Here is a 27,329-nt window from a genome sequence, read left to right as displayed (position 1 = left end):
GGGGGGGGGGCGGCAGAGCTCGGTGCCCGGCCTGGAGGACAGCGGTGTCGGAGTCAGCGATCGGTGGTCCGCAGCAACGCTGAGGGGCCGTACGGGACGCGGGCGCCGGAGCTCAGAGGTAACGCGGGACGGACCCGGCGCGCAGGGAGTGGGCGCGGACTCCGAGTACCAGTGGTGGAGGCCACTGGCCTGGGAGCTGACGCCGCTGCCCGGGCGCTGGAGGCGGGACGCGGGGACCGAAAGCTGCCAGCTTTTGTCCGCCCACCGCGGCCGCTGCGCCCTCTCGCGTCGCGCCCGCCACCTGGCCCCTGCCCCTGGCGCGCGGGCCTCCGGGGCCCTGCGGCGCGCGCTCCCGCCCTTGTTTTGTTTGGACTTGGGGAGGAGGGGCAGCTTTTCTCTGGTCGTGCCCCCCCTTCGTGTCTCAGTGCGCATGCTCCGGCGTGCGCCGCAGAGCCCTATTGGCTGCGGGCTCGCGCATGCTCCGAGACCCGTGGCCCGACTTCCGCCGCGCCCTCCCTCGGCCCACTGTCAACTGTCTTCAAGCCGGTTCGAAAGATGCCGGCGGTAGTGACTGGCTGCGGCGGGCCCGCCCCCCCGGGTTCTCCGCCCCCGCCGCCGCCGTGGCCGCCATTACGGAGTTCCCAGTGGTGAGTGTGCGGAGCTGAGGCCCCGCGGGTCGCCGCCGGGTCCCCGCAGACAGGAACGCGGAGTGGTCCCTGCGCCGAACCTCTGCTGCCACCCTCAGCAGACCCGCGCCCGTTTCGGCCCCCGCTCCGCTAGCTCTGCGCTTCCGCCGCCACAGCTCTGTCGCGCGGCCGCTCGCGCCTTTGTCTTCGCTGCTCCTCCGGGCGATGCTCAGCCTCTGGGCACTGTGGCTTCGCTGCCGCTGCTGCCGCCGTCGCCGCTACCCTGACGGCCTTGGGCTTCTGTGTTCCCGCGAGCCTACACCTTCCTCAGCCCCATCGGTGCTTCCTAGGCCGACGCAGGATTGCCTGTGTCAGCCGTCTTAAGCCCAGGCCTGAGTTGATCCAGACTTAACCAGTCAGTCTTCCTTAACGCCCTTGAAGCTAAGCCCTAGTGCACTACCAGTAGTGCTCATGACTTCGCCCAAGGTTGCTTACTGCGCTTCTCCCACTGTCCATTGCTTGGAGAACGAGCCTTATTAGACCTGGACCTCATGCGCAAGCATCTTAGACATCAAATGTAGCTACAGAGTCATTCTGCAGTTGATATTAGTTGAAAGGCCTAGAAGCTATTAGAAAAGCGTTTGAAGTCTTTTTTTTTTTTTTTTTACTCTTCTGTTTTATCTTAGTCAGCATAGGCCATATAAAACCTCCACTAGCTTTTTAAATTCGTCATACCATATTCAGTTTCAGAATAATTTTTTCAAAGCTGATCTCAGATTTTGTTTTGTTTTTGAGGTGGTCTCCCTATACTTTCTTTGGACTCTGCCCCTCCTTCCTCAGCCTCCTGGGGCGCACTCTCAGTGCTGGGGATGTTAGCGTGAACTGTCACCCGAGAGTTAGGATTAAGGTTCTTGGATCCAGTTTTTCAACTTACTTAGGAGGTGAATGACTGAAAGCTGACTAGGAAGTTACTGAGGCCTGGGCTAATACAAATCTTCACTGGATCTTGTGGAGCCGGCGTTTAATTGGCTTCTATCCCCAGCCATGTTAGACATCACTACATGCTTTTATTTATTTATTTATTTATTCATTTATTTATTAAATACATTGTAGCTATCTTCAGACACACCAGAAGAGGGCATCAGATCTCATTACAGATGGTTGTAAGCCACCATGTAGTTGCTGGGATTTGAACTCAGGACCTTTGGAAGAGCAGTCGGTGTTCTTAACCACTGAGCCATCTCTTTAGCCCCACTACATGCTTATTAATGAAATGGGAAAATTGCTGGTAATCACGAAGCTTTCTCTGAGTGAGGAAACAGCCCAGGAGCCATGGAATGTATTTAGTGGTCTATTGGTGACATTAGAAAGTATGCATATTAAATAGAGTTTATGATGACTTATGAAATCTTGGCACCCTTGCTAAAAATCGTAGATTCTGAAGGATACCAGTAATTTGAAATACATGCTTTTCTAGTGGAATAAACTACAATCATGGAGTTGGGCTTTCTACTTCTGCAAGTTTTTATTGCCTGTAATAAAACAAGTTATGCATCTCCCTTGTCAAAAGTAAGTCATGTTACTTATTCCAGCATTCAGATAAAAAGAACCTAAAATTTGTGGCCACAGAACTTTATAAATCCTATTGAAAATATACTTTGGTCTCCAAACCATATGAAGCCAGGTTAAAGAATCATTTTCATTCTTTAATAAATACCTGTTGAGCTCTCATTCTGACCCTGTCTTTTAGGCACCCAGCTTTGTATCTGTGACTCAGTGGAAAGACTACCTGTCCATTTCCGGAGTGCTGTGCAGCTGTGACACCAGCACTGGGGAGGCGGGTTAAGAGCTCAGTCATCCTCTGCTACAGAGCAGGTTTGATGCCAACCTGGGTTACTCGAAGACCCCACTCCTTCCCTCACCCAAAATCCTAGCCAGGGAGCTAACACCGCTGTCTAAAAGGTCTCATCATTGAGAGTGTTGTAACAAAAAGTTGTGACACAAGGTACCCTGATGTCAAGGCTACCATCCATGTGGTACCCTGGCTACCCATCCATGTGGCTCTGTTAGCTGTTAATGAAAAGGGAATTTTAGCTGGGCACAGTGGCACAGGACTTTGATCCCAGCACTAGGCAGGCAGAGGCAGGTGTATCTGTGAGTTTGGAGACCGCCTTGTCTGAGTATCTCCTTGACAGCCAGGACTACATAGTAAAACCATGTTTCAAACAAAAAGTGAGTTTAACAACCCGCCAAGCCCATTACAGAAGGACGAAAACCTGCTCTGCATTGGCATTCTGTGGTCTTTGGTAAAGAAGTTCAGACTGAGGCAGACGTTTTTAAATATTTTCCCCAAATAACTGTAGGTGTTTATTTACTATGTGCATTTATTTGTAAAAATGCATGTAATTTTTTATTACATGCATTTATTTGGGATGGGGAGGGTGAGGTATGGGCTGGCCACCATCCTTAGGCTGAAGTAGAAGACAACCTTGAGAAGCAGGTTCTCATGACTCCCCTGTGGGTATCAGGGGCCGGACTCAGGCGACCCGGCCTGTCTGTCTCTAAGTACCCTTATCTCCTGAGTGTCTGTCTGTCTGTGTGTGTGTGACACAGACAGACAGACAGCAGACAGACCAGCCTAAGTGCTATTGTAGCTTAGGAAGAATTCATCAGCAGTGTCACTTTCCAAAGGATGATGTGACCATGATGGTTTACTTCTATATCGGGTTTGCCTGGGGAAATACCATGTTTAGTTAGTTTTCCTTGTTATTTTCAGGGAAAATAGATTGCTACGTAAGTACTATGTGTTTGTACTGAAATCCTTATGCAAACAAACTCAGTGATGTCCTGAGCCATCCTGGCTTCTCTTTTAGGGGCAGGATGGTGTTTGAGACTGAGTTCTCTGTGTGGCCCTGGCTGTCCTGGAGCTCACTGTAGGCCAGGCTGGTGTCACACTCAGATCTCTTCGTCTCCCTCATCCCTACTGCTGAGGTTTAGGGAAGGCAACCCCATAGATGTGGTGTTTTACATTGGTTTTGTGACCGTAGAGAATTTTAAATATTTGTAGATATTTCTAATTTGCTGTTGTCAATGAGGTATTTGTCTGGGCAGTCTGAGTGGGCAGACTGAGGAAGGACTCTGGGTGATCTTGCATTCCTCATCTTCTTGTCTCAGCCTCCTGTAGTGCTGGGTCACAGTTGAGAGCACTGTCCCAGCTGCATTCTTCAGCTGTCTTTGCAACAGATGCCAAGTGTGGAATCATTCCTGTTTCCAGAAGATTTTCTCTACCTGGAAGTACTCTGTTTGATATTTTACATTTTTACTGTAGTTTTTTATGGTCTGGGACTATTTCATGATATGCTAAAAAGTCTTACATGTCTAAAAGACTCAGAGATTAAAGTAGAAATTAATTATTCCCCATCTTTGTTAATTGCTGCTTAGCATAGAGGCCTAAACATTTAAATAGCCATTTCCTCTACTAATTTTCTAGATTCGTATATATTGCTTGCACATATGTGTACATGTGTGGAGGCCAGAGGTCACACACAGGAGTGGCTTCCTCAGTGGCTCTCCCTCCTATATTGTGAGACAGGCTCTCACAGCGAGCCTGAGCCTCATCATTCACCTACACTGCTAAGCTGTTGAGCTTTGGGATCCTTCTGTCTCACTCCCCCAGAGCTGAGGTTATAGACGGGTACCACCACAAGCAACTTTTACATGCATGTTCAGAATCTGAACGTCACAGGTTACAGAATCTGGACGCTTACATGACACTTTACCAGCTGAATGTGGCCCCTCTAGTGCTTTTAGTTTTTCTTTTTAAGGACACAGGAGTGTTAATGATCAGGTAAATTTTGGTGGCTACATGTGGGTTATTTGTGGGTTCTTGTTTGTTTGTTCACTTGTTAAAGAAAAGAGCTAATTCTTTAGCTCAGAATGGCCTAAAGTTCAGAATTCAAAATGTATCTTCTCCTGCCTCAGCTTCCTGAGTTCTAGGGTTACAGGCATGTAGCACCATGTTGCTTAATTTGTAGATATTTGACTATGCCTTTTTTTCCTATACACATTAGCTTACATCACACTAGGACAAGGCTGTGGATGAATACTTCTAGGTGGTGATCTGAACTCACCTCCCTGGCTCTGGAGTTCTTCAGTGCTAAGTGCTCAGTGGTAGTTTTACACTTTGATTTTCCCTTTAACGAGGAAAAAAAATTACTTTTCTAACTGAGGTAAAGTTAAAAATTGTAGTTACTTTTCTTGACCCCATTCAAATGATAACCACAAAAGTCATCTAGAAAACGAATCCTTGGCTAGACCTTCCCTTAATCTCCTGTGTAAATTCCAGAGATCAGCAAGAGGGATTGGGGTTGGGTTCCTTAGCCGTATATCTGTCCTTGCTGCTTTTGTTCTGTGGACCTTGCAAAGCTGCTGTGGCTTCCGCCTTCCTCTTAGCCTGGCTTCATTGTGATATGTCAATAATGTTGTCTTTTTGGTTTGTTTGTTTTAGTAGTAACTAAGTCATCTGTAACTTAAGTTTATCATTATATTCTCCTTGGAATATTGAATTTAGATGTTTTATTTAGTTTTGTCTCTGTTGATCTTCACACCAGGTCTTTTCTGTGCTTTAGGTTGACTCTTCACCACACTGAAGCCATTAGGAAACCCCTGTGATTAACAGCAGAGGCTTCAGAGTCTCACCAGTATTCAGGCCTAGACTTTATTTTAAATGGCAACTGATATGTCTCAAGGTGAACTCATCCATCCTAAGGCACTCCCACTTATAGTAGGAGCTCAGCTGATCCACGCGGACAAGTTAGGTGAGGTAGGGGCTGATGCATTCTTGAAGCTCACTCTTGGATCAACCCCTGACTTCAGCCTCTGCTGGGTTCTTCATAGATAACAGAATTCTTTTCATCTCCCTTTCCCCTCAAATCCTTATAAAACTTTCAACCTTCTAAGTTGATTCCAAATTACTTATAACTTTCAATTTGAAGTTCTATCTAAAATATTTTGAATATTTTAATAATCATGTTTTACTGTGTTAAAAAAAAAAAAAAGCTTGTTAAAAGTAATTTGTATCAGATCCTGGAGTTGACTTGAAGAATTCTCCTACATCTTTGATACCCAATTAGGTCCCTTGAGAGAGACAGAAGAGAACTGTTTATGCCTGAGTGATTATGGCATCTTTTTTCTTAGAAAGCAGACGATAGCACCATGCCTATCCGTCGGGCTGTGAATTCTACTCGGGAAACTCCGCCCAAAAGCAAACTTGCTGAAGGGGAAGAAGAAAAACCAGGTAAAGTAAAGCAGTTACAATTTAAAAAGACAAAGCCACTCCAATTTGAAGTACTCCATAAATCTCTTTGGACCTAGCTGTTCTCATGCCCATCATGGAGTGTTAAAACATATCTGAAGGGAGCTGTTTGTGTGTGTGCGGGACCACGAGGGAGAACTCAGTGCGTTTTCTCCCTGAAGCCTTTTGGAAAGTGAAATGTGATGCTCCTGGGATTAAAAACAGCAATGAGGAGCAACCGGTATGACACTGTTGACATCATAGTGTCCTGGGGGAGATGGCTCTGGAATTCAGGAAGGCTTGGGCCATAGGGAAGCATGTAGGTTATACAACAACACTGGGCATGGTTTGCCTTAGTGGGAAAGAGATGAGCTGCTCAGGTTGGTACAAGGAGTGGAGGCAGAAAACAGTCTGTCAGCCCGCGGAACGGCTTCCTCCCTGCCCTTTCTAGCTTCCTGTCTTTTCTCCCTGTTAGTCTTTGCCTTGTGACTTTTTTCTTTATCTCTTTATTCCTTTCCTTTTATCTTCTCCCTGCATAGCTCAGGTTTACACGATTAGCACACCACCATTCTCTCCCTGTCAGGGCCTTTTATTTGTCTCAAAATCCTTAAGTGCTGAACTCAATTTAGGCATCCATGCCTAAGGTAGAGGGGAATGTGGAGTCAGAGTTTGAAAACTAATGTGGGCAGTGAGCTGATCACCACTGCATCTCTCATGGCATCAGGTCACAGGCAGTGTGGCAGAATGATGTATGCTACTGTGAAGACTGAAAACTGGCTTTAAATCTGAGGCCAGTCAGGGCTATATCATGACACCATCTCCTAAACTACCACACAACATTTCTTGCATTCTTGGGTCACTCACAAAAAATGACAAATCTTGAGAAATTATATCCAAATTTTAGGTTCTACTTCTTTGAAAACATTTTTCTTTCTTGAGACAAGAGTTGGAGCTTCACACAGCAAGCTCAGGAACTTGCTGAGTAGACAAGTGTGACCTTGAACCCTTGAACTCATATCCTCACCTCTATCTACCAAGTGCTGGGGTTACCATGTGTGCCACCATAGCCAGTTGATGCAGTGTCGGGTGTTGTCACATAATGGTCTGGGTGAACACTTGAATAGGCAACTCGACTGATTTAACAACATGGGCGAGGGAAGGCGGCAGAGCAGGCAGTGCAGTGGTAGGCAGCGCTCACAGTCCAAAGCCGTGGTGATTCTTTTCAGATGTATCTTTTAATTTAACTGTTGGCAAGTCTGTTAAGTGACATGTTTGTGATTTTTATTGACTCTGGGGTGTGGGGGGTTCTAATGTATCTACTTGACGCTCACCTGATGTTTTAGAACCAGATGGGAGTTCAGAGGAGTCTATCTCTACGGTAGAAGAACCAGAGAATGAGACTCCACCTGCTCCATCCAGGGAGGCAGAGCAGCCCAAGGGGGAGCCTGAGAGTGGAGAGAAGGAAGAGAGCAAGTCTGCTGAGGAAACCAAGAAAGAGTAAGCCGTCGTGCTTCCTTGCTGTCAGTAGTTGAAGGCTGTGGAAAGACTGAACATAGACTGGGTTATGGACCAGAGCACCCATTTATGCTGGGGGTTTGGGTTTACTTTTTACAGTGTGTTTGAAAAAGTTTCATTCTGCACATTCTGCCGCTTAGACTTTGTAGGGTTGGTTAGACGGTATCTGAGTAAGTGCTTCCTGTTCGCTTTGGAGTATGTTTTCGTGCTTAGAATACATTAAAGGAACATTTGATACTTTTAAAGCTTTGATAGAATCTCAATAAGAACAATAAGTAACTACAAAATCCTTATTTGAAGGACACTTTACCATTTGTTCCTACCTCCTGCCTACAGTGAGCTCTTCTTACGTGCTTATTAGAATCCTTAGTAACTTCGGTTAGAGAACAGCATAAGTCTGTATGGGTGACTGAGCGCTGCAGGTAAAACTTGCAGTTGATAATTTTCTTGTATCTGTGTACGAAGGTGGCAGTTTAAATTTTTTTTTCTTGGGCGAGGAAGGGACAGACACATTTTGAGCAGGTCTTACTATGTAGTACTGACTAACTTAGAACTCACTATGTAGATTCTGCTGACTTCAGACTTACAGTGACAGAACTCAGGTGTCTGTATCTCACGTGCTGAGTTACAGGTGCTTGCCACCAAGCTTGGCTTCCTTTTAAAAGGAAAATTGGAGAGCAACTAAGGACAGCCAACAGTGACTTTTGCCTCTGAGCAAACATGTGCACAGACATGCACACTGTTTCTTTTTAAATAGAATAGTAATAGTTATACCTTTTCCATGTATTACTCAGGACATCTCTTATTCCCATTATTAAGAGTAAGACCTGTGCTTTTATTGGCTGTGCCATAATTTTAGTATTCCTACTTCGGCAGGAGAGGATGACTGTTACTTTTTTTTTTTTTTTTTTTTTAAGATTTATTACATTGGGGTTGGGGTTTAGCTCAGTGGTGAGCGCTTGCCTAGGAAGCGCAAGGCCCTGGGTTCGTCCCCAGCTCCAAAAAAAAAAAGAACCAAAAAAAAAAAAGATTTATTACATTTATATGAGTACACTGTCGCTGTCTTCAGACACACCAGAGGAGGGCATCGGATCCCATTACAGATGGTTGTGAGCCACCATGTGGTTGCTGGGAATTGAACTCAGGACCTCTAGAAGAACAGTCAGTGCTCTCAACCACTGAGCCATCTCTCCAGCTCATGACTGTTACTTCTTAAAATGAATTTTATATCATCCCTGTCTTCAAATTTTTTCATTCTTTATTTTATTTTATTTTATTTATTTTTTTGAGACAGGGTTTCTCTGTGTAGCCTTGTCTGTCCTGGAACTTGCTCTGTAGACCATGCTGACCTCAAGCTCAGAGATCTGCTTGCCTCCATCTCCCAGGTGCTAAGACTAAAGGCTATACCACCACTGCCTGGCCAAAATTTTTTATTCTTTACCTTGAAGGTAGTTGTTGTTTTATTGTTTCAGTGCTGAGACATAGAATTGTGAATTTTACATTCTTTCCCCATACCCTATTGCATCTGTTGTTGTGATTATTAATTTTTATTTTTTTTTATATGTGGGTATTTTTGCCCGCCTGTTTGCATAGTACATGGCTAGTGCCATGGAAGCCAGAAGAAGTATTGGGGTGGTTGTGAGCCATTTTGTGTGTACTGGAATCAAACCCAGGTTCTCTGGAAGAGCAGCCATGCTCTTTCTTATTGCTGAGATGTCTCTCCAGCCAGAATTTTCACATCAGTTTTAGGGACAGTTAATGTGATCGCCCTTTCCTGTGCCTAAGAGAAACATCTTTTTTTAACTCATTTTCTAAGAGGACCTTCTTGATTATAGTACCGGGAAGTTTTTTTTTTTTTTCCGGAGCTGGAGACTGAACCCAGGGCCTTGCGCTTGCTAGGCAAGCTAAATCCCCAACCCCTCCGAGAAGTTTTTAATGTTATTTTTTTGTGTGTGTGTGAATTCTTGCTTGTTTTATATCTTACCTCAATGTAAATAGATAAAACTTTTCTCCCCAAGAGAAGGCTTCATTTCGTAGCTGTGGCTGTCCTGGAACTTGGGCCTAGGCTAGTTTAGCCTCTCCTACCTTGGGTCATTGTGCTCTAAAACAGGCTTTCCCTCTGTAGCCTTTTCTTTTTCTTTATATGACTGTCCTTTGATATTAAAGGGCCATGGGTTCTAGGACCCCTACAGTACCAAGATCTGTAGGTGCTCAAGTCCTACCTGTAAGTTGGTTTGGTGCTACATGTACGTCAGGTGTATCCTCCTTTACATTTATTCAAACTACCTACAAGTTACTGCTAATACCTGATACAGTGGGAGGGCTTTGTACACAGCTGCTGTGCTGTGTTACTTGGTGACTAATAGTGAGAAGGAAAGTTGCAGTGTTCAGTACAGAAGGTGTTTACCCCTAAAGTATATATAGTCCTCCTGTGTGGAGTGCAAGTGTGGGAAATCCTTGAATACAAAATGTTGGCTGTGCCTCTTTCTGAAGAGTTCATCTTACATAATGAAAACTTTGTTTTTAAGAGAGAAGAATCAGTCTAAAGAAAAGGAGAAGAAAGTGAAGAAAACCATCCCTGCCTGGGCCACTCTGTCTGCCAGCCAGCTAGCCAGGGCCCAGAAACAAACACCAATGGCTTCCTCCCCACGGCCAAAGATGGATGCAATCTTAACTGAGGCCATTAAGGTAAGTTATTTCAAGCATTTCAACTCCGGCTTACTTTCTTGTCTTTTCCTTATTTCAAAACAGCGTATTTTGTCCAGACATTAGAATTCCTGCTTTGCTCCTTAAAGGAGATTCATCACGTGAGGCACATGTTTTTCTGCTATAATTACATTTGATGAGCACCTCCAGCCCTGAGACAGGATTTCTCCGTAGCCCTGGCTGTCCTAGAAATAGCCCTGTAGACAAGGCTGACGTTGAACTCAAAGATCCACCTACTGCTTCCTCCTGAGTGCTGGCACATTTGGTTTTAAAAACTCATGTGAAGGGGCTGGAGAGATGTCTTAGCAGTTAAGAGCTTTTGCTGCTCTTACAGAGGACTTGGGTTCCATTCTCTGCACCCACATCAACCAGCTCATGACTGTGTAAATAGAGCTCCAGGAGCCAGATGCCCTCTGTGGGTAGGGTGTCTCCGCATACATCACTTATACACATGCACATCTAAAATGAAGTCGCTAGAAAATATTCAGATTTTTTATTAAAAATTACTCTCAAGTTTTATCTATACAGCTCAGCATTTCATAGGAACCACTTTTCACACCTAAAATAAACTTTAAATAAATAATAAACACTACTGCTCTATTTCTTCACTAATTTCAAAATACTGTAAAAATTAGCCTCCTTACATAGCATTATGACTTGAATGTAATTCGTTGATTTCGTTAGCTTATGTGGCTCTCAAAATCTTTGGGGCTCAGGGTGGATTTCATGATGAGGCACTAGTTGAATGATCTTGAACTCCCTGTTAGTCAAGGAGGACTTTGAATTGGTGATTCTTCTGCAAGATGACAGGTTTTTTTTTTTTTTGTTTTTGTTTTTGTTTTTTTTTTGGTTCTTTTTTTCGGAGCTGGGGACCGAACAAGCGCTGAACCACTGAGCCAAATCCCCAACCCCAAGATGACAGGTTTTTGAAGCACCAGATGAAAGTATAATCTTATACTGGCTTTACTATGTAAATCTCCCAGCATTCCCACTGCTGGGGATCCAGCACCGAGCCTTATACATACATGTTAAGCCTAAATGCTCCCCCCTTGTATTTAACCCAGAAGATTTATTTTATCTGTTCCTGTGTGTGCCTATTTGAGTTCATTGCATCCTGTGTTCAGGAGCCTTTGGAGGCCTGAAGAGGGCGTTGGACGCTCTGGAATCGGAGTCACAGGTAGTCTTAAGCTACTGTGTTGGTGCTGGGAACAAGGTCTAGGTTCTCTAAGAGCATATTGAGCCAGCTTTCTAGAAATTCTTTTTTTTTCTTCTTTTCTTTTTTTGAGACAGAGTTTCTTTGTGTAACAGCTCAAGGACCTTGTCCTATAGACCAGGTTGGACTTTAATTCACAAAGATCTGCCTGCCTCTGCCTGGCTTCTGCCTCCTGAATGCTGGGATTAAAGGTGGTCTTCACCATTGCCCAACAATATTCTTTACATAGGCTCTCTTTAAGAATTTCACATACAGGACAATGGTGGTGCACACCTTTACTCCCAGCACTCTGGAGGCAGAGGCAGGTGGAGTTCCAGGTCAGCCTGCTCTACAGAGTGAGTTCCAGGACAGCCAGGGCTACACAGAGAAACCCTGTCTCCAAAAACAAAACAAAACAACAACAACAACAAAAAAGACCTGAAAAACAAGAACAAAAAAAAAAAAACCAAACAAACAAAAAAACTAACAACAAAATAAAAAAACCAAAAACCACAAAAACAAAACTCAACCAACCCACAAACAAAAAAACCCCAGCATTATTCTTAAGACTCTAAAGGTGGACACAATACAAATGTCCATCAAAAAAAAAAAAGAAAGAAAATAGCACTGCAGAAATTGATGATCTGTTCTATTAGATAACAGATGCAGCATTTGAAAGAAATTAATCATTTATTGCCTTTGTGACATAAATATTTCATCCTTCTATAGACATTTGTCTAAATAAGCTAGAAATAGTAAAATATCTCCATTTTTTCCTTCAAGTCTGTGCCTTTTATGAACCCAGTTTTATTCCATTCATCTGGGTTTCCTTTGATCACAGTCAAAGAAGGCCTGAGAGAAGTGTTGGTCCTGTGTACTGAATTTCATTCCTTAGAATGAATCGACACTCTTAGGATTGTTGTGTTTCTTTCACTTTAATGCCAAAGGTCTGTATTCTAAATTGTCTTCATTTCTTTTCCTGTTCCTGGGATAAAATACACTCTCAAAAGCAAGTTAAGGGAGAGTTTGGGTTTTTGGTTTGGTCTCTGTGTAGCCCTAGCTGTCCTGGAACTCATTCTGTAGAGCAGGTCAGCTTTGAACTTAGAGATGCCTCTGCCTCTGCCTTCCCAGTTCTGGCATTAAAGGCATGTGCTACTACTGCTGGGTATTTTTTTTTTTTAAGATGTATTCATTTTATATATGTATGTATGTATGGGTGTTTTGCCTGTATTTCTATGCACCATTTTCATGCCTGGTGCCCATAGAAGTCAGAAGTCAGTATTGGGTACCGTAAGAGCTAGCATTGCAGGCCGTTGTCAACTGCCGTATGGGTGATGGGAATTGTACATAAGTCCTCTGCAAGGTCAACAAGTGCTCCTAACTGCTCAGCCACCTCTCGAACCAAAGAAGGGTTTATTTTAGTTTGCAGGCCAAAGCACCACCCATCGTGAACTGAAGGCCAAGGCCACAGGAGCTTGAAACAGGCAGTCATGCAAGTGTGGTGTAGGCCTTTAATTCCAGTGCTTGGTAGGCAGAGACAGGCGGGTCTCTGAATTCAAACCGGCTTCCTCTACCCAGTTTCAGGACAGGTCAAGCTATGTAGAGAGGCCCTGTCTCAAAAGAGGCGGCTGGGGTGGGGAGAGGCAGGCGGTTGTTTCATATCTGTTGGCAGAGGAAGAGCTCAGTCCCCCTCTCTGTCTATACAGACCAGGAGTCCTGCCCTGGGAGTGGCTCTGCTCACAGTTGAGATGAGTCTTCCCATATCAGTTAGCTTCAGATTGTTCCTCATTTATGTCCAAGGTCTATCTCCATGTGATTCTAGATTCTATCAAGTTGATGATGAATAGTGTTACATTAGTACAAGCTAGAATTAAAGTGGACAGGGATTTTCATTAACTCCTAGAATATATATGGTCTGGGGTTGATGGTTACTGTTCTGATTTTAAAGATTGGGTCTCTCTCTGTAGCCCAGGCTGTCCTTGTGGAGACACACCTACCTCCAGCCCCTGAGTGGTGAGATGACAGGTGTGAACCCCGTACCCAGCCATTCCTGTGATTTTGAAAACTTCAGATTGTTGCAGGGGAAAAAAAGATTGTTGCAGAAGCACTTGTTAGTGTTCTTCTCCACAGCCTTATTATCTAAGCCTAAGTGAGCAGAACTGAAGCGCTGCTGACTCCTCTGCCTTAGAAAACCACTCGGAGTCTCTAATCAGACACAGCTAACATTATATGTATGCTTTGGACATTGTGCAGGCATGCTTCCAGAAGAGCGGTGCCTCCGTGGTTGCTATCCGGAAGTACATCATTCATAAGTACCCTTCTCTGGATCTGGAGAGAAGGGGCTATCTCCTCAAGCAAGCACTGAAAAGAGAGTTAAACAGAGGAGTCATCAAACAGGTAGGAGACACCACGGTAGAAAATGAGAGTACGTCATGTCTGCTGTGCGAAGTGCATTTCTAACAAGAGTTAAGTGCACCCTGCTGTTGTTAAAGGTAAGCTATGTGACTGACAGTTCAGCTGCACCTCGTCTTACCGCGTGAGCCTCAGAGTCTAGACTGCAGTTGCCTTTGTAGGTCACTTTTTCTTTTCTTGTGTGTTTGTTTGTTTCTCTGTGTAGCCCTGGCTGTCTTGGAACTCACTCTGTAACCTGGAACTCAGAGATCTGCCTGCCTCTGCCTCCTGAGGGCTAGGATTATAGGTGTGTGCACCGCCACCTGGCTTTGTAGGGCACTCTGTTTTTCTTTGATTTGATTTATTTATTTTTATTTCATGTGCAGTGGTGTTTTGCCTGCACTTATGTCTGTGTCAGTGTCTCTGGATCTGGAGTTGTGACAGTTGTGAGCTGCCATGTGGGTGCAGGGAACTGAACCCATCTCCTCTGAAAAAGCAGCCAGTGCTCTTAACCACTGAGCCCTCTTTGTAGGTCACTTTTTTTTTTAAATGCATGTGAATACACTCTTCATACCAGAAGAGGGCATCAGATCCCATTCTAGATGCTTGTGAGCTACCAACCTGGGTGTGAGCTTAGGAGCTATGGGAGAGCAGTCCATGCTTTTAACCACTGAGCCTCTCTCCAGCCCCCTGCAGGGGTCTCTTACTAGAGGTTATGCAATGGTGTGCGTTTTCTCTGCCTGTTGTATAGTGATTGGGTCTTTGGAGACTGGCTTAGCTTGAAACTACATAGCTCTGAAAGCAATGAGGAGGACAGGGATGCTACTGTTCCAAAGCAGAGGGCAGCTTGCCTTGTGTTAGGTTTGTTAGCTCTAACATTTATTTACCTGACTCAATTGGTTAATTAAAAATTGGCTTGTAGGGCTGGAGAGATGACTCAGCGGTCAAAAGCATTGACTGTTCTTTCAGAGGTCCTGAGTTCAATTCACAGTAACCACATGGTGGCTCACAACCATCTGTAATGGGATCTGATGTCCTCTTCTGGTGTGTTTGAAGACAGCTACAGTATACTCATATAAACAAAAATAAATAAATCTTTAAAAAAAAAATTGGCTTGTAGGTAGACTCACCTTAACTGATTATTATATAAACTGTTAGCACCTAGGAGCTAAAGAGCATCAGAGGAAAGAAAGCCCAAGTAGAACTAACCCTGACTTCAGGCATGATCTGTGCTGCTCTGCCTAGTTCTTCAAAGTATTGCCTGGAGTTGGAACAGCTTAGTGTGGCACCGCAGCTCCGGCTGGAGCACTTGCCTGAGCAGCATCGGGTCCTGGGAAAAAGACATGACAGTCTTAAAGGTGGACTTTATCTCATCAAGTGTACTCTTCAGAAGTAAGTCCACAGTGAGAAGAAGAACCTGTGGTAGCAAAAAGCTTGTCCTAGGATCGTTGATCACAGTCCCAGAGCTGCTGGGGCTCTCTGACCTGTGTCTACAGAGTGCGGTGGGTTTAGGTTTTGTGCTAGTCAGACAGCTCAACTGCTTAGGAACTCTCAAGGACTAGTTAGTTCTACAGTATTTACTCAGTGTATCCTTTATGTTGGGTACTTACAGATCCATCAATGAATAAAAGGATTCCTATTATGTGGAGATTACTTCTTTATGTGATTAATAAGAATATTTTATTTTGTGAAAAGTTTGATCACAGATAAGCTGAGTGCCAGGGTTGTCGGGGATGACTGGCTGCTGTGCTGTCCCTCCCAGGTCTTGACTCCTCAACTTCAGTGTTCGTTCCTTCCCAAGTTAAGCAGTGTTTCATTCACGTTAGCTTGTGCATCGGGCTCTGTAACCATCCGGTGTGGAGTTACACACTCACTACAGGAATAACAGAGGTTTCATTTACTTTAGGTAAAAGGAAAAGGTGCATCTGGCAGTTTTGTCGTGGTCCAGAAATCAAAAACACCTCAGAAATCCAAAAACAGAAAGGTAAGTCTGAACCACAGTTTGAGTGTTGAAGTATTGTTCTACTACTCCTGAGGATGGAGCACCGACTGAGGGCCATGTGAGTAGCACTATTGGAGGTGCAGCCCTCCTGCTAAGGGCTAGAGAGGGTGGAAGGAAGTTCCCCAAGTTAGTGAGTGCAAGAGCCACATTGCAAACCGTAGCACCCCAACCTTGTTACACCTATGTCTTCATTGCCTTTTGTTGAATTATGGGTAACTATATGAATTATATATCTAAAGAGATACGTACATACATTTCTGCTCAAACCAGACCCTGAACTATACTCAGATCCCTTGTCTTCACATTTCTGTAAGGATTAACACACAACAGTTTCATTAATTAAAAAAAACTATGGCTCCAGATTAAAAAGTGAAATAATATTTGTCTGTACCAATGATTAAAATCATGATGATCTGTATTATTCTTACAACTCTGAAAGTTTTATACATTTAAAATTAAATTTAATAATTTTTATTTTATTTTATTTTTTTTTCTTTTCTTTTTTTTCGGAGCTGGGGACCGAACCCAGGGCCTTGCGCTCGCTAGGCAAGCGCTCTACCGCTGAGCTAAATCCCCAACCCTAATTTTTATTTTTGATACATATCCCTAGCTGCCCTGGAATTGTAGGTAGCAGGTAGGCTGACAGCTGCCTGTTCTGTGAGAATGTGACTCTTGATGCTGTATTGCAGAAGGGCTCTGCAGTGGATCCAGAACCACAAGTAAAACTGGAAGATGTTCTCCCATTGGCTTTTACCCGACTCTGTGAACCTAAGGAAGCTTCCTACAGTCTCATCAGGAAATACGTGTCTCAGTATTACCCTAAGCTTCGAGTGGACATCAGGTACTAGCATGCTCTGCTCCCTCACACCCCTTCTTAAGAAAGGACATAGATGAAATGTTTAAGGATTTCTTTGGGGTGAGCCAGAATTAAATCTTTCTGTATGTTTTTATTTTTTTAGTCTTAATTCCATATTTTTTTCATGTCATATGTAGGGGTTTTGTTGTTCTTTTCGTATTCTCCCATGATCCTGATAGAGTCTACCTGTCCCTCAACAGTCAGTACCTGTGCAGGATTGGTTCCAGGAGCCTCCTTGATACTCAAGCATTACATGTGACACATAGTGATACATTTGTGAGCGATAGATACACTTCTTGTGTGATTTCTTTTGCTTTTAAGATAGGAGCTCACTGCAGCCTACACTGCCATCAAATCAGTCTTCAGACCTCTGCCCTCTGAGGAGTAGAATTCCTCCTGGCTTCTGTATGTGCCTAAGCAGTCTCTACCCTTACCTATACCCTGGCTCCTCCTCTTACTTTTTGTCACATTGTTACAGTAAATTGTCTAGACGTGCCTTAAACTTGTGACTCTCCTGCCTCAGCCTGCTATACAGTAGCTGGTATTATAGTTCTGCACTGTTGGTCTTGTCCTCTGGTATACTTTACATCCTCCTTAGCATATTTAATATATCTAATATAAATGTTTTGTTAGTAGATTTTTGTCATATATGCAACAATAAGGGGAAATGTGTATTCAGTATAGATAGAGCTCCCTCCTTCCCCCAAACCCCCCTCCCCCCGACCTAAAATGGTTTTTGAACCAGTACTGAATCAATCTTTCCTGCAGAAGGACTGATTTGAGCAGGTTTCATGTAGCCCAGGTTGACCACAAGTTTGCTATGTAATAGGATTTGCTTGAGTTGTTAGTCCTCTTGCTTCCACCTCTGAAGTGATGGGCTCACAGTGTGTACCACCACACTCAAGTACACACGTGTGTGCGCATTTAGAACATGTATGGGGACATGTGCTTGTGTGTTCAGATGCATATGCACATGCTGAGAATCTATTTTGATTGTGTCACTGAATCCTTTGGTTGGTCTGGCTAGCTAATTTGCTCTAAGAGTTTTTTTTTCCTGCCTTCTATAAGCTGGGAATACTGGTGGACTACCAAACCCACTTGGCTTCTACATGGTGTCTGGGGGTCTGAGCTTGACTCTTCATACTTACCTGGCAAGTGTTTTACCTGTTGTCTTAGTTTCTTTTCTGTTGCTGTGATAAAACACCATGACCAGGGCAGCATACAAAAGAAAATGCTTAATTGGGTTTCTGAGATCAGAGGATTAGAACCCATGACGGCAGAATAAAGACACAGTGGAATGGCCCCAGTCCTTTGAAACCTCAGAGTCCAGTCTTGTAACACACCTCCTCTAACAAGGCTATACTTCCTAATCCTTCCCAAACAGTTCAGCAACTGGGGACCACGTATTCAAACATAGGAGCTTGTGGGGGCCATTCTCATTCAAACTGCCACACCCACAGAGCCACCTTCACAGCCCCTGTAACTCTTCTCATGCCGGGTTAAATGGTGGCTCCATGAGTAGGAGCACGGCTATTCTTCTGGTTTGATTTCTAGTACTTAGATGGTAGCTCACAGCTGTGTAGTTCTAAGGGACCGGATGCCTTCTCAGGTACCAGGCATATACATGGTGCACAGACAGACAGACAGACACACACACACACATACACACACACACACACAACACATGCAGGCATAAAAATGAATAAACATAAAAATAAATACTAAAAAGCCCTCTTATATCAACTGCAGATAGTCCTTTTCTGTTTGCTATAATAGCAGCTCAGGTTTATTTAATAGCAAAAGGGGCCATGGAGATGTCTCAGTGAGTAAAGGTGCTTGCTGCCAAGTCCACCCTTAGTGTGGTCCCCAGGACCCCCATGGTAGAAAGAACTACCTCTGTGTGCTCACAGAATAAGTTAGTAAGAACTCCTTCGAGGGAAAAGGCTTAACAATGTACACAACTAGTCTATCACTTAAACCAAGTCTGAGTAATCTAGTGTGTGGGGGTGTTTGAGAGTTTGAGACAGGGTCTCATTATGTAGACCAGGTTGGCCCTGAATTCACAGAAATTCGCCTGCCTTAGTCTCTCCCTTCTGAGAGCTGACCTTGAAGGCATGCACCACAGCTGGCCTGCCTTCCTTCGAGAAAATGTGGACCAGGTCGTTTAGGTTGTCACAGTTGCTCAGTTGTGGATTCATGCAGACAGTGGTGTGGGCACTGCTGGTGCCCCTTTGTCCCTGTTCTAACCACCACAGACAATGTCTGAATGGTTGAACATTCTAGACTCAGTGAACTGAAAACTGAGTTCATCCCTTTTGTTGATACTTGTTTCCCCTTTTTGTTCCACTAGGCCATATTGCTTTTCTCAGCTATCTCTGTGGAGTCCTGACAGCCTTCCTTTTTATTTTATTGTATTGTATTTTATTTTATTTTTGAGATAGGATCTCATAGGGACTGGAGAGATGGCTCAGCAGTTAAGAGCACTGACTGCTCTTCCAGAGGTCCTGAGTTCAATTCCCAGCAACCACAAGGTGGCTCACAACCATCTGTAATGGGATCTCATGCTCTCAGCTTGTGCTGTCTGAAGACAGCTACAGTGTTCTCACATACATAAAATAAAAATAAATCTTAAAAAAAAAACCCACGGGGTCTCATGTGTCCCAGGCTGTTTGTTATAGTTTGAGTGTCCTCACAGTGGGCGTGCCTTAATTGCTTTGTCCTCCTCATCAGTATTGTGCAACAACATAAATTTGCTTCCCATGCTAAGATGCCTGCAGGATCCCTTATTACTACAATTTCCTTTGTGGGGTGATTGGGGATGTGCACATGTGGGGGTTACAAGCCCACTTGTACATGTGCATGTAGAGGTCAGAGGTCAATTTCACGTGTGTTTTTGAAGGCATGACATTGATCTCCAAAATTGCCTTCCCCCCTGTACCTCCCCCCCATCCCCTGTTTTTAAGTACTTTTCTGTGTTCCATGAATTTGGTTGATATGATGAAAGCCAAAATCTTTGTGTGTCCTGGGCCACATAAATAGTAAGACCCCATTTAGGGGAAATCATGCCTTTGCTTTGTTTAATTGTTTAGGGCAGTCATCTGTTGTCTGATGGTAGTAAGTTTCAGAGTCTTGGCCTGCTCTGGCAGTAGAAAGTTTGTACTGTATATGAGGACTGTATGTCGGTAACAGCTTCTTTAGGGGAAAAGAGGTTCTGCTTGCCTAGGGTGCCTGGGCTTTGGTGTTCCATCCTTGTCTTCTTAACAAGATATTACACACAGTAGGAATTAGAACTGTAGGTCTGGAAATAACTTCATGTCTCTTTCTGCAAGTCTTCTTTCATTGACATATTTATCACTGTTTTTGTTTCTCTCTGCAGGCCCCAGTTGTTGAAGAATGCTCTGCAGAGAGCAGTGGAGAGAGGCCAGTTAGAGCAGATAACTGGCAAGGGTGCTTCGGGGACATTCCAGGTTAGCAGCTGGGCTTGCTTGTCTAACTGATTCGCAAAGAAGGTCTTTTATTCTCAAACTGTTGAAGACCTTCAACCAAGTGGGTTTTTTATGTGTAGCAAAAAACTATCTCAAAAAATAGAAAACAAACAAAATCCCACAAGACTAGACCCTTTACATGGTAAATGATGTTTTTTTTTTCCATGAAAAATAGCTATGTCTTCAAAAACTTGGTTAAGAGAAATACTCTTTACATCTTTGCTGATGTTTTTAATGTCTTACTCTAAGTTGTTTCCTTTAGTGTCTGTTCAGTTTATGGGGAAAGGCCAGCCCTGTGCAGAACGAGTTAAAGAGTGAGAGATTTCAGTTATTTGTGGGCGGTACCTCTTGATGCTGCATCAAAATTCAGCAAATACTAGATTGCTTTAGAGCTTTTTAACTTAAGTTAACCCAGTTTGGGTGCGTTTTCAGTTGTACAGCTGTCTCCAAAGTTGAATTTTGGGACCTGGTGCCACCCTGGAAATATCCCTGTGACGACTGTGGTCACTTGGAATTTTTACCCTTGGCTTCAGATAGCCTACAAGGTCCATTGACCCTTGTTCACATTTCAAACGGGAGAAATTATTCCTTGTGTGGCCTTTTGTATTTGCCCTGTCTACTTAGCATAGTGTCTGAATTTCTCCATGTAGCAGCCTGTATTCATACCTAGTTTATCCATGCGTGAGTTGCATATTTGGATTTTTTCTACTTTTAGTTAATTATGTATATTGTCTGTGAACGTTTGTATAGAAGGGCCCCCGTGTAAATATGTGCTTCCCTTCACTGAAGTCAGTAGCTAGGAGTAGACTTGCTAGCCACAGAGTGAGCAGGACCGCACCATGTTACATTCCCCAAGCACCTGTGGTTTCTCTGCATCTTCATCACCACCCTTGTTAGTCTGCTTTGGACTGGTCCGGCTTGTAGAGGTGAAGTGCTCTCTCGAGGCTCTGATGGGCATTCCAGTGGTGGCTGATGCCAAGCACACTGCTTGTGCATTGGTCATCTTCTCATTTCCTTTCATGAATTGTCCTATAAAGAACTCTTGCCCGTCTTCAAACTGAGCAGTTGTTAGGGGCTCTTTACTATAGATAAGTCTCTAGTCAAATAAAGAACTTGAAATATTTTTTTCGGAATTTGTGGCTTTTTACTTTTTACAGGAGACAAGGACTCATGTAATCATGCCAGCCTTGAACTTTCTATATAGTTGAGATGACTGAACTTCTTGTCCTTCTCTTCTTACCTCCTAAATCTTGGGGTTACAGGCATTTGCCACCATCTCTGGTTTATGGGGTATTGATGTTTGAACACAGGGCTTCATGTATGCTGGACAAGCAGCCTACTAAATGAGCCATATTTACACACAAGTTTGAAGCCAGGCTTTCTGACAGATGAAACCCTGTCTCAAAAGAATGAGTAACCCGGTACCATACAGCATTGCCATTTCCTTTTCCCATTTGGCTAATTGTTACTAATCTCAATCTCAATCAGTGTCTCTGTCTGTGTGTGTGTGTGTGTGTGTGTGTGTGTGTGTGTGTGTGTGTCTGTCTCTCTCTCTCTCTCTCTCTCTCTCTTTCTCTCTCTCTCTCTCTCTCTCTCCTCCCTCAGGGTTTTGTGTGTAGCCCTGGCTGTCCTGGAACTTACTCTGTAGACCAAGATGGCCTCCAACTCCGAGATCCTTCTGCCTCTGCCTCCCGAGTGCTGGAATAAAGGCGTGTGCCACCACATCCGGCTTAATTGTTACTGATCTTTATTTTTTACTCTCAGCCTGGAATTGGGCCATGTAATTTTATGATCCCCTAGATATTTATTTCTCATGACACAAGGCATAAAGATATCAGTCGCTTTAGGTTCAAACTATCTCTTGCTGTGTTAGGAGGGCTGGAGGGGTGAATGGAAGGAGAGACTACTCAAAAGCAGGTTGGGAAGAGGAAGTCCCTGGCCTGTGATTCACTTAAAGCATCTGTGCTGATGCAGGAGCTCCATCTGCCTGGCGCACAGGAGTCTTGTCTTGGCTGCTTTGGGAGAGTGTTGTCTTGATGCTTTTCTCTTCCTCCTTGGAAAACAGCTGAAGAAATCCGGGGAGAAACCCCTGCTTGGTGGAAGCCTGATGGAATATGCAATCTTGTCTGCCATTGCTGCCATGAATGAACCCAAGACCTGCTCCACCACTGCTCTGAAGAAGTATGTCCTGGAGAACCACCCGGGGACCAATTCTAACTACCAAAGTAAGAGTCAGCGCTGTGTGCACTCAGCTGGGGCTGGGGGGGATTCTCCTGCAGACATCAGTTGTCATCACTGACCGAGGAGCGATCAAAGCTCGTTTTTAAGCTTTTTAAAGAGCTATCAACTTTTATTACTTTTGTTTACGTGTGTGTGTGTGTGTGTGTGTGTGTATGTCTCTGTATGTACACGCACGTGGGAGGGGGAGAGAGAATAAATGTATGCCACATGTCTTCTGGTACCTGCAGAGATCAAAACAGGGTATTAAGTCCCCTAAAGCTAAAGTTCTAGATGATTGTGAGCAGTCTGAACATGAGTTCTGGGGTCAGACTCTCGCACGTCCTGTGGAAGAGCAGGAAGAGCACACTTAACTGCTGAGCTCCTCTCCCTCCCTTACAGGTTTCATTGTTGAGATAACATCTCATTGTTTCACCTAGGCTGGCATGGGACTCAAAATCCGTGGGCCTCAACCTTTCAGGTGCTAGGTTTACTGGTTATTACTGGTTGGGGCTTTTTGTTAATTTGCAACTACTCTTAAGTCAGAGGTTGTTATTGACTTAAGCCCTATAACAAGATGTATTTTGTCTTAGTAAATTACATTCACCCAGAGTCATGCTGTGAAATGAGACGCTAGTCTGTGGTCCGGTACCGAGCAGCATTTTCTCACGTGTTGGCAGTGAGTGGCAAAGACTTATCAAGAGCTACTAGATTGCAAGGGTTTAATAGAATACAGAAAGTCTGTAAATAACGGAAACTGAAATCTAGGATATTTTATTTTAGATGCTTGAATGAGTGGAAATTAAATATTTAGACTCAGAACTGTTATTAACCAGTTATGTGTTACCCAAGAACAAGACTCTTGACCCCTAGATTCCAGACAGTTATTTCATTCTAGACACCTGTTTATTTTTTCTGTGGAAAAAAATTCCACTCAATGGATTCTAATGTTTCCTTTTACTTTTTCAATATAACTTGCCAAATTTATTGGCACAAAATAATTGTTTTATGAACTAGTTATAATTAATGCAGTCAGGCATAAAGGACTATACTTGTTCCTGTCTGTGATCAGTGTTGACATGGTTTGCATTTAGTTGTGGTTGAGTGACCATATCTGAATATATAAACTTTTTCTTCCTTCTTGAATTTTTTTGTAAAGTGCATTTGCTGAAAAAAACTCTGCAGAAATGTGAGAAGAATGGGTGGCTGGAGCAGATCTCTGGGAAGGGGTTCAGCGGCACCTTCCAGCTGTGCTTCCCCTATTACCCCAGGTGAGCTCCCACAGTGACACACTGGCCGCTGGACACTTGAATCTGCTCCCCGCTTACAAGCCTGGGTTATTAATAAAGCTTGCCTCATTCCTGTGACTCTGAACTGGACCTATCTGAAAATAACGACGACCAAAAGGTTCTCACTGGAGTGGGCAATGCTTGCTGTCCTGGGGTTGCTGTTGGTAGCCAGCTCTTGGACAGTCATTCGATGAGCATTCTTTTTTTTTTTTTTTAAGTGATTTTTTTTTTTTTAAGATCTATTTATTTTGGGTATAAAAGTACAATATCGCTGTCTTCAGACACACCAGAAGAGGGCATCAGATCTCATTACAGATGGCTGTGAGCCACCATGTGGTTGCTGGGATTTGAACTCAGAACCTCTGGAAGAGCAGTCAGTGCCTTTAACCACTGAGCCATCGCTCCAGCTCTTGATGATCATTCTTCATCTTTTTAAGTAATAGCAACAGTCAGATTGCCAGAGAATTGAATACTAATTAATCACCCAGAAAATCAGATGTTGAGAACCTTGACTTCTGCCACGAATCATAACTCTGCCTTCTTCAAACTTCTATTTGAAAACCTGCCTCTGGTCATGATGTATTTGACTGTGGAACAGAGGCACACATGAAGCTCTTTGCAGCTACACATCTTTTCTGTGTTGGTGTTGGGACCCTCTTCTGCTTTTATTAGTAAGGTGCCGTGCGTAGCCTGTGCTGTGAGGATCTTACATTAGCAACTTCGCACTGACACGTTCTTACGTAATCACTCTTACAAACATAGACAGTACTCTGTTGAATGTGTACTTAAGCTTTAATATATTAAATAGTAAATTGAATAGTCAGGTCATATACATGTTTTAATTTATGGAAATACTAATAGAAAAAAGCTTAAAAAGAGTTTAGGGGATAAGATTCTTGCCCCATTTCTTTAAGACTTTGAAGAGTTTTAGCCTTACAGTTATTTGCCAGAATTGTGAAGGCAAAACAAGGACACTGTTCTGTAGACCATTCACTGCTGTGTGTCTGGGGAGGTCACACAACAGAAAGTTAGTGACCACTAAACAGTGACAGTGCGTATTACTACATGATGGGAGGAAGGGGGTTAAAACATGTGGAACTTTTCTAGACTTTTGGTGGGTGACTTTGTACATATGTTCAAAGTAGGTTAAATTCTAAACAGATACTTGTAGTCTAACTTGACATTTCTGAGGGAAATAGTAATTCTGAATAAAACTGGGCGTGTCCGGTGACAGGCATCTACGTTCCCGTTATTTTCCTCATGCTACAAGATGATGTTTTCCTTTTCCTTCTGCCTTAGCCCAGGAGTTCTGTTTCCAAAGAAAGTGTCAGATGGCTCTGAGGAGGAGGATGAGGAGGAGGATGAAGAGGAGTCATCAGAGGACTCTGAGGATGAAGAGCCGCCACCCAAGAGGAGGTGTGATGTTGGAAATCTGCTGAGACAGATAATAAATCTCAGCTGAAGTGGGGTTGGGCCTGCAATTCCAGCTTAAGGAGGCTGAGGCAGGAGAATCGGAAGCTGACGGCCACTGTGGGCAGTTGATTGAACCCATCTCAAAAAGTCAAACAAGGCCTGAGGACATAGGGCAGTGTAGAGAGATCAGCCTAGAGTTTGCCCAGTGTCCCCCAAAAGCATTGCTCATGGGCAGGGCTAAGGAGAGGACTGTGTCTGACCACTTATATCCGTCTCAGATTCTTTGAGTAACATTTAAATTATCTTCTCCTTTGAAAATTCAAGGACTCAAAACTTCAGGCAGTGGTCGAACATAATATAAATGTTCATTCAAAGAAGAACAATTCCATATTATCCCAGGAAATGAGCTGTAGATTTCCACAAATCAGTTTAATTTGTCTGAAGCCTGCACTGAGAAGTCAGTTTTCTGTTTTGAACATAGTGATTTCTATACAGGCTACTTCTCTTTAAGCAGAAGGAGCTTGTCCCGGCAAACGGCTTTATCCTGCACTCAGTCATGCATTTATTCTTTTTTCTCACAGCTTACAGAAGAAAACACCAGCCAAGCCCCAAGGGAAGACGGCCTCCATGAAGCAGAGAGGGGCTAAGCCTGCACGTAAAGTCCCTGCTGCCCAGAGAGGGAAGGTGAGGCCGCTGCCTAAGAAAGCTCCGCCCAAGGCTAAGACCCCTGCCAGGAAAGGCAGACCCGCGCCCTCAGCCGTCAAGAAGCCTAGCGGGAGCACCTCCAAAAAGCCCGTAGCCAATGCACGAAAGGAAGCGAAACTGCCCGGGAAGGGCAAATCTGCCATGAAGAAGAAGTCTTTCAAGACAAAAAAGTAAATTTTATAGGAAAAAGGGTATCATGATTGAATTCAGAATCTTATTTTATAAGGTCAGTGTGCATTTGTTTTAGTTATAATGCTTTTAAATTTTACATTTTTCTTCCCATACGAACGCTGTGGGAAGGAATGTAAACAAACCAGTGTAGACATTTGTTGGCTTAGGTGCTGTTCTCAGTGCCTGCTTCTTCATCATTTTAATTTCTGCCGTAATCCTGGACTTGGCTGAACTGTGTAACTACCCTGCTCCCTTTGTTCATCCTAACCCCAACCCTCATTCTCTTCTTTTTGTGATCCAATTTGGGGTTTTCTTTTCCTCCTCGAAGTTAATCCAAACAGTTGCAAAGATGCATTTGTAGTGAGCACCTCCAGGTCTGGTGCTGAAGCCAGACGGAGCAGGAGCACTGCAGGGACAGCATTGCTTCCTGCCTGGGGACTTGCTAAAGCTGCGGTGATTGACCCTGGCTGTGAAATCACTCCACTAACCTTTCTCCAGCGTGGGCCGGGGACATTGTAACTTTGGAAAGAAGCCCCAGTCTGCCATCCATAGATTCTGAAGATCTCTTCTCCTTTGCTGTCTGCCCAATTGCCAAGCACGCCCTGCTGCCCAGAGCGTTGTTCCCTTAACAGCAAGCACACGTCTGCACCACTTGGTTTTTGACTGAAGGGGAAGTACAGGAATATGTGGAATCTGATTTCTGGTGTTGCTTATTACCAAAAATGACAGAATATTCTTGATCAAAGGTCTAGATATATTTTTAATATTTGGGGCATGAGCTGCCCGTTTGAGAGTTCCCATTACTGAGGTAGAAATGTTAATTTGCTAAACATAATTTGCTAAAATGACCAGTTTTCAGATTCACCTGTGCGTGTGCCCCCACTCGCACCCCACCCCATTCTCTCCATAGAACGTTTGCTGTCAACTCAGCGGTCTCCATTTCGAGGTGTTTATCAGAAGAGAGGAGGGGAGCAAATGAAGCTGTGCTGCCCAGCCCTCCTCGTCTTGTATTTGTTTAGGTTGTGAGGTTGTGTAAATATTAGCTTCCTACTTGAGAACTACAGCTCCTGCTTATCATTGATCCTTTCCTGTGGCACTTAATATTTTAATTGTCTTAAGCTTTTGATGTACATCCTCTGGCCCCTTACACACTGCCAGAGGAGAAGGTGTTTGAGATTCATTCCACTTGAAGTGTCTTTCCTGGGCTCCCCACAGCTGCAGATGGCTGGGAAGTGGACTTGAGGAATGGGCTCGAATTGGTGGTTCATGCCTGTGAGGACCCATCATGAGTCATCGGGATTTGTGTTGCATGGAAGGCAATCTTTCCTGTTGTAAATCTTCCTTTTTTATGTACATATATTTTGAAAATATGAATAAACATGAAATTTTAAAAGCTGCTGAACTACAACTTAGTTGAAAAGTTCCCAGTACCTACCCTGCCTCTCTCCCCCGACTTGGGCACCACTGC

General features: G+C 43.9%; 1 protein-coding gene across 5 annotated transcripts; it reads left to right on the top strand.

Moving 5' to 3' along the window:
• On the top strand, window positions 1-27,263 carry Hp1bp3 (heterochromatin protein 1 binding protein 3). 5 transcript variants are annotated; one of them, XM_032895681.1, is made up of 13 exons: window positions 1-118; window positions 5,255-5,448; window positions 5,823-5,922; window positions 7,263-7,416; window positions 9,963-10,122; window positions 13,586-13,729; window positions 15,630-15,707; window positions 16,415-16,566; window positions 19,958-20,048; window positions 22,132-22,291; window positions 23,443-23,554; window positions 24,872-24,988; window positions 25,567-27,257. In XM_032895681.1, the coding sequence occupies exons 2-13, from the start codon at window positions 5,353-5,355 to the stop codon at window positions 25,862-25,864; spliced, it is 1,662 nt and encodes a 553-aa protein (XP_032751572.1). In that variant the 5' UTR covers window positions 1-118; window positions 5,255-5,352; the 3' UTR covers window positions 25,865-27,257. The 5 variants fall into 5 exon arrangements, with proteins under 5 accessions (XP_032751572.1, XP_032751589.1, XP_032751565.1 ...); XM_032895687.1 differs by lacking the exon at window positions 1-118 and adding an exon at window positions 558-647; XM_032895698.1 differs by lacking the exon at window positions 5,255-5,448 and having other exon boundaries at window positions 6-118; window positions 25,567-27,256.
• The last annotated feature ends 66 nt before the right edge of the window (window positions 27,264-27,329 follow it).

This window comes from Rattus rattus, chromosome 1 (assembly GCF_011064425.1).
Source record: "Rattus rattus isolate New Zealand chromosome 1, Rrattus_CSIRO_v1, whole genome shotgun sequence".
Lineage (NCBI taxonomy): Eukaryota > Metazoa > Chordata > Mammalia > Rodentia > Muridae > Rattus > Rattus rattus.
The sequence above is the reverse complement of the archived record's forward strand: the minus strand, read 5'-3'. Positions and strand labels throughout refer to the sequence as shown.

Bases quoted from the DNA above. Each gene is read 5' to 3' on its own strand.
- Hp1bp3 (XM_032895681.1), top strand. From the start codon at position 5,353: ATGGCAACTGATATGTCTCAAGGTGAACTCATCCATCCTAAGGCACTC. The intron at 20,049-22,131 runs GTTAGCAGCTGG...CTTGGAAAACAG, and splicing joins GTGCTTCGGGGACATTCCAG to CTGAAGAAATCCGGGGAGAA. The intron at 22,292-23,442 runs GTAAGAGTCAGC...TTTTTTGTAAAG, and splicing joins GACCAATTCTAACTACCAAA to TGCATTTGCTGAAAAAAACT.